At 41.9% G+C, this 12,085-nt stretch overlaps 1 protein-coding gene across 8 annotated transcripts in view; it reads right to left on the bottom strand.

The window, feature by feature from the left end:
- The window catches only part of Atxn2 (ataxin 2), a 91,131-nt gene that overhangs the window by 11,448 nt on the left and 67,598 nt on the right, over positions 1-12,085 (bottom strand). For all 8 annotated transcript variants that reach the window (XM_050159081.1, XM_050159086.1, XM_050159083.1 and 5 more), the window contains 2 exons: positions 2,645-2,829; positions 1,324-1,456 (listed from right to left, as the gene is read on the bottom strand). In XM_050159081.1, the coding sequence (XP_050015038.1) occupies positions 1,324-1,456; positions 2,645-2,829 (318 nt within the window). The remainder of the gene's footprint in view (positions 1-1,323; positions 1,457-2,644; positions 2,830-12,085) is intronic.

The following is a 12,085-nucleotide window of genomic DNA, read 5'->3' as shown; positions in this document are numbered from 1 at the left end:
GGACTTCTTGAAAGCACAGCAATTACCCTATCTGTTATTCTAAACACCTAGTGCATGATACAATAGTAATTGAAAACTTGTAATTATTTTAAACAAGCAGACTTCAGACTTTTATAAAGGCAAATGTTTTCCACAGCATATATCTTACTAATGAACCCTGGTGGCAGGAGTGCAATAGCTCAAATGCATGCTTGGGATTACAAACATAGGGAGAGCACTCAGGCTGCCCAACCCTAGTCTTAATCAGCCACCATAATGTTGCAACCATCAAGAAGGATAGAACCTATAGACCTAACAATCCTGTATATGCTCAGTTAAGGCATCAAAACTAAAAAGACTAGAAACACAATGTCTGTACAGCTCCACACATTTATAATCATATTCCTATAAGGTATACTTCTCAACTGTATAGATAAGCGATCTAATACTCAAATACACTGAAATGTCACTATGAAACTAATTATGTGCGAAGTTTGTTATAGTGTCATCTAAAGCTAGAGTATTCAAGGTGGTCTAACAACTATGTGATGATGTGGAAGCAGGAATGGCAGCACATCCTTTCCTGCAAGGCTTAGGCGGGGTACGTGGAATGACCAGGGTAGAAAGGAAGGCACCTCTCTTCTACAAAGATATTCTCTATTACATTATTATCCTCCCCCCACCCCCTTTCTGGAACAGGGTCTCACTATGTAGCCCTGGCTGTTCTGGAACTCACTCTGTGGACCAGGATGGCCTCAAATTCAGAGAATTTGCCTGCCTCTGCCTTGTGTTAGGTGCTGGGATTAAAGGCGTGTGCCACCATAATCTTGGCTCACGTCACTTTAAAAAAAAGATTTATTTACTTATTATATATAGTATTCTGCCTGAATGTATGCCTGTGGGCCAGAAGAGGGCACCAGATCTCATTACAGATGGTTTTGAGCCACCACGTGGGTGCTGGGAATTGAACACAGGACCTCTGGAAGAGCAGCCAATGTTCTAAATCACTGAGCCATCTCTCTAGCCTGGCTCATGTCATTTTTTAAAGAAGGAGAAACATGTCAAGACAAAGAAATTGCATGTAGAAATAGAAGTAGAAATAGACTGCTGACATTATGAGTCATTTGTTTTTAAGACTCTCAATGCCACAGTCAGGTTACTTCTTCTTGTTTCTGAGGTAGGGTCTATGTTGCCCAGGCTTGTCTCTATCCTCCCACTCCAGTAGGTAGGATACAGAATCACAGCACCATATCTATCTCAGGGTATTCCTAAACAGAGTATCTTTACAGAGCTTCAAAACAAATACAGTCACACACACACAAAAGACAATAAAATGTTTCCTACCATACATGGCATGCGTCTGCTCATGGGCCCCGAACTGAGTTGCCGAGGAAGATACTAAACCAGGCTGTGCATGTGCTGGTGGTGCCATCATTCTGGCATTACCCTGTATGACAGGGCTGTACACATGAGGATGCTGTATTTAGACAAAAAGAAAAAGAAAAAAGGAAGAAAAAAAAATTATACCAAAACAAGCCATGTGGATTTTTAGTTAATATTCTTTTTCTAATGATTCATTTTGTGTTGGGGTGTGTGTGTGTGCGCGCACACACATGCATTCTTGTCTGTCTTGGTGCTTGAAGAGGCCAGAATAAGGCTTCAGATCCTCTAGACCTGGAGTTCCAGGAGGCTGTGAACTGCCATGTGGGAACAAACCTGGGTCCTCTCAAGAGCAGAAAGCGCTCCTCACAACTGAGCCATAACTCCAGCAGTTAGTTCCAATGCCAACGTTCACGGTTTCCAGAAACACTTCAGAGTTCTAAAGTCCTCTCTGGATGCTTCCTTTTGAAATTCTTTTTTTTTTCTTTAAATTTATGATCTATTTATTTTATGTATGTGCCTACTTATCTGTTTGTGCAGGTGCCCATGGAGACCAAAAGAGGGTATCAGATCTCTGAAATATTCACAGGTGATTGTGAGCCAACCAGAAACGGCTGTTGAACACTGAACCCTTTGTCCTCTCCAAGAGCAGCACAAGCCATCTCACCACCCGGTTTCCAGTGCACCAGTCATGATGTGGTTCACATATGTATATGGCATGCAAAACAATCACACATAAAATAAAATATAAATGTAGAAAAAGTTATCATAATCCTTTTTTTTTTCCAAGACAGGGTTTCTCTGTACTTTTGGAGCCTGTCCTGGAACTAGCTCTTGTAGACCAGGCTGGCCTCGAACTTACAGAGATCCACCTGCCTCTGCCTCCCAAGTGCCGGGATTAAAGGCATGCGCCACCACCGCCTGGCAAGTTATTATAATTCTTTTTTTCCCCTTTTTTTAAAGATTTATTTATTATGTATACAATGTTCTGCCTGCATGTGTCCCTGCAGGCCAGAAGCTGGCACCAGATTTTATTACAGGTGGTGTGAGCCACCATGTGGCTGCAGGGAATTGAACTCAGGACCTCTGGAAGAACAATCAGTGCTCTTAACCGCGCTGAGTCATCTCTCCAGCCCAAGTTGTTATAATTCTAACTTGCAGAGATACATATTTAAAAGCCCCGACACCTTAACTATCTGATATTATAACCACATAAATACATGAACAGTTGAAATGAGAAGTTTTTCTAATAAGTTAAAATCAGAGAGGCCCTTTTGGGCCTTACCTGAGACTGATAATGCGGCACATGCTGAACTAGAGGCTGACTGGGAAACTGCTGAGGGCTGTAGGCAACGTACTGAGTGGAGTAAGCGGGCGGGGTGGCTACAATGGGTGGGCCTGCTGCTGAGGCAGGATGCATCATGGTGCTTTGATGATGCTGGTCTTGTCGCTGTTGGGGCATATTTGGGACTGCAGGGAAGAAAAAGAAACACATTACTAGGAAATGAAACCTCCTCAGCCTCTTAAAAGCCATCTCACACAGCTCCCATCCATCCTCTCGCCACTCTAGACTATTACCCTAGTCTTAGCCTCAGCAATGTGACTCACCCTTCAGAGTTTAGCTGGTCAAGTGATCTTCCCCTCACCTGGCTTTCATCTCTAACGTAAGACAAACTATCAAGATCGGGGAGGGAAGGAACCACAGGGAGTGTCTGATACTCCATATTTTGACATGGGTTTTAAGAGGGGCATGGAAGGTTCATTTCAGAAGAAAAACAATAATGACAAAACTAGCCAATATAAATCCTAAGCCTACCACTCAATTCTTTCTTCACTTTCTATCCTGTTTTATTCTGTCAGAGCCATAATGCTTAGGACCTCGGGAATGCTAAACAAGGGCCCCACCACTGAGCTACACACCTAGACCAGTCCTCCTTGTTTCACCCAACATCACACACCACCAAATATACCAAGTAGCAGATTTCTAATAATATCCCTTTCCCTCAAGTGTCTTCCATATTCCTACAATGGTTCCTTTTCTAGATTAATGTCAGATAAGAGATGGGAACACCTTCAATCCAACACCCAGGAAGAGGCAAGAGGATCTCCTTGTAGTGCTCATAAAACCTACTGCACCACCTGTGCCTTTCTTCCCACAAACACCTACTGACTGCACTGTCACATCTGTTTCTGACATCATGCTAAATGAGGGGAGGAGCTGTGTGCCTCATGAGGGGTATGCCACCAAGAACATAGAACATGGCATATCTCCAAGTCAACAAAATTGAAGAAACTGTGTCTATGTATGTAGTTCTTATTTAAATATTTTAAAAGGCTGGCTGAACATTTAATGACTACTGATATTTATTTTCTCTATTTAGAAAGTATACTTGAAAACAGAACAAAGCAATATAACAAAATTTTCCCCAACACAATACCAACAGTACCTATGTTAAAGGTGCTTAAAAAAAATGAATAAATAAAGGTGCTTAAGTACTGCTTAGCTGTTAGCAGCACAGTCTATCCTCAGTGCCACACAAACCAGCAGAAGTGGCACACACCCGTACTGTGACACAAGAAAGGTAGAGGCAAGAAGAGCATAAATTCAAGGTCCTTAACTTCTGAGGTTGGTTTGGGATACATAACCCCTGCAAAATAAATACATTTAAAGAAAAAAAGAAGGAAGGAAGGAAGGAAGGAAGGAAGGAAGGAAGGAAGGAAGGAAGGAAGGAAGGAAGGGAAAGAAAGAAAGAAAGAAAGAAAGAAAGAAAGAAAGAAAGAAAGAAAGAAAGAAAGAAAGAAAGAAAGAAAAGCAGGCAGGCAGGCAAAAACCAGAGCTAGTCATGCATACCTGACCACTACAAAATTGAATGTAAATGTATCTTACGTTATACTTTACATGGACCACACTTAACATTATTTCATATGTCAGTGGCTCTTAATTAGGAGCAACTTTATCCAACAGAGACCATGTGGCAGTACCTGGAGACCTTTTATTCATCACAATCAAGCTAAGGGAAGTGATACTACAAAGAGAATGGGAGGCCAGAGACTTGATGACTTTGTCTTATAACAGAGGTATATGAAGCCAGGCAGTGGTGGCGCACAGCTTTAAACTTCAGCACTTGGGAGGCAGAGGCAGGCGGATCTCTGAGTTCGAGGCTAGCCTGGTCTACAAGAGCTAGTTCCAGGACAGGCTCCAAAGCTACAGAGAAACCCTGTCTCAAAGCCCAATCCCACCCCCCCAAAACCCAGAGGTATATGCATATGGCTGTGATCTAACTTATGTTAATTCTGACTGGCGTGTTTTCAAATACAAATCCACCAGTCCAATAGGATGCATAAAAGGTAAATGTAATTTATGGCAAGGGGAAATTGAGATGGTTTTATGCAAAGATTCCACTGCTGTGCAAGAAAAAATATCTTTTGTATAGTCTATGGAACTTTACAAGCTAGCACTTGACTTTGTATATTTGAAATACATTAGTAATACCTTTGTCCAGCACCTCAGTTTGTTTAGGAGCAGCACAGCAGTGTACAGTAACCACACAGGCAGAGCCAGATGCATTTGCAGGACTTTCTAAGTTATGGCTTAGAAGATAGAAACTCGGATACTTCCACAATAACTTAGGAGGCAGAAGCTGAGGAAATGCATGAGATCCTTCAGTTCTACACAGAACAAATTTACATTTATAAATTTATTTATTTATTTTTGGTAAGGAGTTTACTTAATGGGTATTGGGAAGGGTATAAAGGTAAGGAGTTATGGGGGGAAGAGAGAAAGAGACGGGGGGGGGGCAGAGAAAAAGAGGACAGGGGAAGGGAGAGGGAGAGGCTGCCTCTTCAGAAGAATGGACAGAGAGAGCAGAACAAGTTTGTTCTTAGATTTCCAACTCCATGAAGGGAAACAATCTCCTCTAGGTTAATATCTCTCTCTCTCTCTCTCTCTCTCTCTCTCTCTCTCTCTCTCTCTCTCTCTCTCCCCCTCCCTCCCTTCCTTTCTTCCTTCCTTTCTTTCTTTCTTGGGGGGTAGGGTTCAAGACAGGGTTTCTCTGTAACTTTGGAGCCTGTCCTGGAACTTACTCTATAGTCCAGGCTGGCCTTGAACTCAGAGATCAGCCAGCCTCTGCCTCCCAAGTGCTGGGATGCTCCTTTAGGTTAATTTCTAATTTAACTGAGAGTCTAGTAAACAATATTAGTTGGAGGGGCTAGACAGATGGCTCAGTGGTTAAGAGCATTGCCTTAACCAGAGTTCAATTCCCAGCAACCACATGGTGGTTCACAACCGTCTGTAATGAGGTCTGGTGCCCTCTTTGGCCTGCAGACATACACACAGACAGAATATTGCACACATAATAAATAAATAAATAAATAAATAAATAAATAAATAAATAAATATTTAAAAAATGTATTAGTTGGAGCTGGGCGGTGGTGGCATACGCCTTTAATCCCAGCACTCAGGAGGATCTCTGAGTTCTAAACCAGCCTGGGCTACTGAGTGAGTTCCAGAACAGGATCCAAAGCTCCCTGACTTGAAACACAGCCCCCCCCCCCAAAGTTAGTATGAAATTCCTTAAGTTGATGATGCCCAAAGCATACAACACACTTTTTTTTTCTTATCTATAGAGACAGCTTACAAAGGACACTGTCAAGTATGTCTGTACTTTTTCAGTTCATGTAAGCTCTACCTCAGGATAATCCAAAGTCTAATGAACTTCAGTTAGAAATTCAAGATGGATGACAGAAATATCATTAACTCACAAGCCCTAGTGAATGGCTGGATCTGGGACTACAGTACAGTCATCAAATGGCAGCTACAACACACAAGGAAGGAGCTATAAGATGCATATGGTATGCACATAATGAGGGGGGTAGATACAGAGTCTCACGTAGCTCAAGATGCCCTTGAGTTTCAGATCCTTCTGCCTCAGTTTCCTAAGTGTTGGAATTAAAGGTGTGTGCCATAAACAGCTAATGCTCAACACAATGAGAGGTGACATGACGCCATCCATCTTCACTGAAAGAAGACACACCATTCACAACACAGCACAGACAGGGGGTGGGGGGACCTTACAATCTGTGACTATAGCAATTTGAGAGACTGAGGAAGGGTGACTGTAATAGTTCCAGGCTTCCTGGAACTCTCACGGCAGAATTTTAAAAATGTGACTAACAAAAGACACAAAAAGAAATAAACATAAGGCAAAAAGATAAAAACAGCCAGGTAGAGGCAGAGGCAGGTGGATCTCTGTGAGTTCAAGGCCAACCTGGTCCACAAGAGCTAGTTCCAGGACAAACTCCAAAAGCTCCAGAGAAACCCTGTCTTGAAAAACAAAACAAAACAAACAAACAAAAAAGGCAGAAGCAGTAATAACAGCTATGACCAGGAGCAGGGAGACAACTCAAGAGTTAGCAGCATGCTGCTTCTACACAGTAACAACATGGCAGCTAGAACACAGTTCCAGGAGGTTCAACACCCTCTTCAGTCCTTGGTGTACATACATATGAACAGGGAAACAAATATATGAAAATGAATTTTTAAAAAGTAAAATAAATAAATGGGGGTGGGAGAGATGGAAAAGTCTATTGTTAAGAGTGCTTGTTATGAGACTATCTAAAAAACAAAGCAGAATTAAAAGTAGTGCACAAATTTAAAATCTCTCCATTCAAGGCCAGTGTAGCTTATAGAGTGAGTTCCAGATAGCCAAGGCTATACAGAGAAACACTGTCTCGGGGGTGGGGGTGGGGAATCAAAACAAAAATCCTCCAGCTCCATGGAATCCGACACCCACTTTTTTGGCCTCTTCAAGCAACTGTGAGCATGCACCAACCCACCCTACACAATTTTGGGATCTGAAGAAATGGCTCAGAAGTTAGAGCGTTTTACTGCTCTTGTGAAAAGACCCAAGTTCAGTCCAATCCTCCTCAGCACCCATGTTGGGCCGCTTATTATGAATGGGCAAATAAACATAAATGGCTTTAAAAAAAAAACCAAACCAACCAAAAAAAAGCCCCTAAAACAAAAACATCCGAGTAATCCCCATGCCTCGTATAATTTCATTACAGAGAAAATCTAAACTGGGCCTAGTGCTGACCAAATGTAACTCTAGGACTTGGAAAGTAGAGACAGAAGGAACATAAGTTCAAAGGCATCTTAAACTTCAATGTTAGTTCAAAGCCAGTGTGGACTTCATGAGACTATCTCAAAAATTAAAAAGAAGAGTGTAGGAAAGTGGCTCCGTCTATAAAATACCTGTTGTACAAACATTAGGACCTGATATCAGATCTATAGCACCATGGAAAAGGCTTGTCTATAATCCTAGAAATGGAGCCAGGAGAATCTTTCAGGCTTGCTGGCTAGCCAGTGTAGCCAAATCAAGAATTCTAGATTCAATTAGAGATTGTCTCAAAAATATGGTGGTCAGGGGCTGGAGAGATGGCTCAACAGCTAAGAGTACTGACTGCTCTTCCAAAGGTCATGAGTTCAATTCCCAGCAACCACATGGTGGCTCACAACCACCTGTAATGAGATCTTGTGTCCTCCCCTGGACTGCAGGGACACATGTAGGCAGAGCACTATATACATAATAAATAAATAAATCTTAAAAAAAGGATCTGATCATTTAAAAAAATATGGTGATCATACACTTTGATTACATAATAAAGAAATCAAGTTCTGATTTAGCCAGATGTTTCCTCCCTTGTAGTTAGTGTGGAAGTTTGATTGAGAATGGTCCCATATGCTCATGTACTTAGATGCTCAGTCCCCAGTTGATATTCAGTTTGGGAAGAATTGGGAGGTAAGTCCTTATTGGAGAAATCTCACTGTTGGTGGACTTTGAGGATTCAAAAGCCCAGCCTCAGAGTCAGTCAGTCTCAGTCTCTCTTTCTCTCTCCCCCCCCACCCCTCTCTCTCTCTGGCAGCCTACATAAAGGAACTGGAGGAAGGAAGTTTTTGCTTTCTGCCTGCTTGCCATCACTCTTGATAGCAAATTTTATCTGTCCTTTAGCTCATGCATTCCCTGTCTAGTGTAAGAATCTACTTCTGGATTCCAACAGACTGAAGATCAGCTGCTCCAGGAGTCCTCTGGGACTGCAAAGCCATCTGGTCTTGGGGATTAAACAACTAGCCTTTTCTTGGGAGACAGCCTTGTTGGACTACCTGGACCATAGTCTGTAAGTCACTCTAATGTCCCTCTGTGTGTGTGTGTGTGTGTGTGTGTCCTTTGCAAACAACCTAAGGTCAACAGCTAGTGTCAGTGATCAAAATAAAATATAAAATAATAAACATATGGATGTAGGCAGACAAGCACTTATTGTTACACTAGGTCAACATTTAATACCTTTTAGCACTCAAAATCTCAGTTAAGAAACTAAGAGGAGAGCTGGGCGGTGGTGGCGCACGCCTTTAATCCCAGCACTCAGGAGGCAGAGGCCAGCCTGGTCTACAAGAGCTAGTTCCGGGACGGGCACCAAAGCTACAGAGAAACCCTGTCTCGAAAAACAATTAAAAAAAAAAAAAAAAAAAAAAAGAAAGAAACTAAGAAACTAAGAGGGGGTAATGAGATGGCTCAGAGGAAAAAGCACTTGCTGAGCCAAGTGTGCAGGGCTTAGTGAACACTTAAGTTCACATAATTGGATGGGAAGCACAGGTATCTGGAATTACATCTAGCACAGCAGAAAAACCAAGTTTGACCTTTATTAAGGCATGTGGCATGTGCGTGTACACATATGTATGTACACACACACACACACTTACTCACACACATCTCAGTAAACATTTTAAAGTGGTGGCCAGAGAGCTGGTTCAGTGGTTATGAGAATGGTTACCCTTCCAGAGGACCTGGGTTAGATCCCCAGCACCCACATGACAGCTCACAACTATCTCAACTCCAGTCCCAAGAGGATCTGATGCCTTCTTCTGGCCTCTGCAGGTACTACATACACATAAGCACAAAGACATACATGTAGACAAAACACTCACACACATAAAATAAAAACAAAGGTTAAAATTTTAAAAGTAAAAGGTTATTCTTAATTGGAAACATCAATATTATTCCTTTTTTGGGGGGAGGGGTGTATTTTTCGATACAGGGCTTCTCTGTGTATCCCTGGCTCTCTAGAAATTCACTCTGTGGACCAGACCTGCCTGTCTCTTCCTCCCAAGCGCTGGAATTAAAGGTGTGCACCATCACTGCCTATTTTCAGTATTAGTTCTCTAATCTAGTTTTTGTGGTATTTCCCAGTTTTATTCACTAAAAAGAGCAACAGGCAGTGACTTACTAGTGAACATACCTAATGACTAGGAATCAGGCCTGCACCTTAAATCCCAGCACTTAGGAGGTAGAGGAAAGTGGATTTCTGTGAGTTGGAGGATAGCCTGATCTACAGAGTGAGTTCCAGGACGGCTGGGGCTAAATGTCTTAGAAAAAAAGATAAACAAAAAACAAAACCACAACAATCAGGTTTCCAGGAGAAAGGCACAGGCAGGCTCAGCCAGAGTTCCGTGAATTTCGGCTGCTCGGAGGCGATTGAGCATTTTAACCCTATAATGGGGTTGCGCTAGCTGAAGGGTCCCTCAGTCAAAGATGGGACAAGAACAAAAAAGTAACTGATATAAATATACATGTTTTCACAGATTTTTTTGTTTCTGTTTTTTGTTATTGTTTTTTTTTTTTTTTTTTTTTTTTTTTGAGACAGGGTTTCTCTGTGTAACAGCCTTGGCTGTTCTGGAATTCCCTCTCTAGTCCAGGCTGACCTTGAACTCACAGAGATCCACCTACCTCTGCCTCCAGAGTGCTGGGATTAAAGGTGTGCGCCACCAGTGCATGGTAGCAGAATATTTTTTAAATGAAAAAACAAAAACAGAAAAAGGACAGTTAGTCCAATAATAGGACTACCAAAGGAGAATGAGTTACATGCTCTTAGAGAAACAGCAGTGAAGCTGCAAGGAGCACAGTGGGAAGCAGAACTGAGTTTGCCAATTCTTTTTTTTTTTTGAAAACCGGAGGGAAAAGTTTTTCTGCATCCCTGTACTAAGTATCTGAGGCTAAAGACTTTACTGCCCAGGTTCGCAGAGAATGACCCCATCTAATAAGGAACAAGAATCCATATGCATTCAGAGGCCCTTATTGTGCACAACACCGATGGCTTCCTGGGAACTGGTTCTTATTTTGCACTACAAGTGGCAATCCAAGGTCATGCTGCAACCTACTGTATAGAAACTGCACGCAGGTCAGAGCACTGGCATTTCTGTTAAGCAGCTCTCTCCTACATGCTTCAGATACACACTGAACCTTGAGAGCTAAGACTAGACTGAGTGATGTAAAGGACCAATCCACAGCTAATTAGAACAAGTGGGAATGCTTACAATGAGATGGGGTAGAGGGGATGGGGGGCTGAGTGTCAGACACTGACATGAAACATCTGGTTCCTCCTTAAGGAAAGCACTGATTTTGCCAGTGACCAGAGAACTGGCACACTAAATTACTAGCAGTTTCAAATAAAAGCTTCAAGAAGAGAAGGGCAGGGAACTACAGAGATATAACAGGCAGTAACCTGATGATATTATGATCCATTTCCAAAACAAGTCAGCTGTAGAAGTGCATGCCTGACTCAACCAGGACCAGTTGGATTACATATGTTAACAGGGAGCTATTATTTACAAATACATAAATTAAGGAAAGACAAGGGTGCCTGGCTGCTTAAGGAAGTTGAATAAGCTTTAGAGTGCACAACACCTGAGTGATAGGGTGGCAGGATGATGGCATTTATTTTTAATCTTCAGCAACAACAACAAAAAACTACATGTGTTTATGACAAAATTCTGTTACCAACAGAAACTGAACGAAGGATAAACGTTAGTCCCTAATGACTCCCACCTTCATGACAACTCCTGTTCATCTCTGTCATTCTACCGGTTGGAGATGACCTTAACTTGGCTTCCTGGGCTATTCTGAAATTCAAGATCCTGCCTCAGCCCTGTGAGTGCCACCATGTAACATCATGATACCATAAACACAATAATCCACACACAATAATAACCCACAAATAAAATAATCTCTTCTAAAACTTCAATTATACTTGGGGTTGAAATTTTCAAAATTAATTCTTTGGGAAAAAATACCAAACAGGCTCATCAGTTCGGAGTGCCTGATGCTCATATAAAGGATCAGGGTTCAGTTCCTTGTGTGCAAATGGCAGTTCACAACTGTCTGTGACAACAGTTCTAGGAGTTCTGTTGCCCTCTCTGGCTTCCATGCACCCATACAGTGCAAGTACAAACACACAGTCAAAACATTCATATACATAAAACAAAAATATATATATAAATGTTTTGATGTGCATGAGTGTTTTGCCTGATGTATGTCTGTGTACTTTGTGTATACCTGGTATGCATGGAAGCCAGAAGAGGGCATTAAATCCCTTGAGATCTAATTACAGATAGTTTGTGAGGCAACATGTCAGTGCTGAGTATCAAACATGAGTTCACTGCAAGAGCAACAAGCAAGCACTCTTAACCAATGATTCAACTCTCCAGGCCTCAAAATATGTCTTTTAAAAAAAGGCCAGGTATGGTAGTGCATACCTTTAATCCTAACACTTGGGAGGCAGGTATGGATTAATATGTGTCCAAGATACTGTGGCCAAACCTGATGGCCCAAGTTTGATCCTCAGAACCCATAGGGTGGAATTCCTACAGGGTTCTTTTAACCTACAGACAGAC

This window comes from Alexandromys fortis, unplaced genomic scaffold (genome assembly GCF_014885135.2).
Source record: "Alexandromys fortis isolate MF-2015 unplaced genomic scaffold, M_Fortis_MF-2015_v1.1 scaffold_90, whole genome shotgun sequence".
NCBI lineage: Eukaryota > Metazoa > Chordata > Mammalia > Rodentia > Cricetidae > Alexandromys > Alexandromys fortis.
This window is presented reverse-complemented; position numbering and strand designations above follow the sequence as displayed.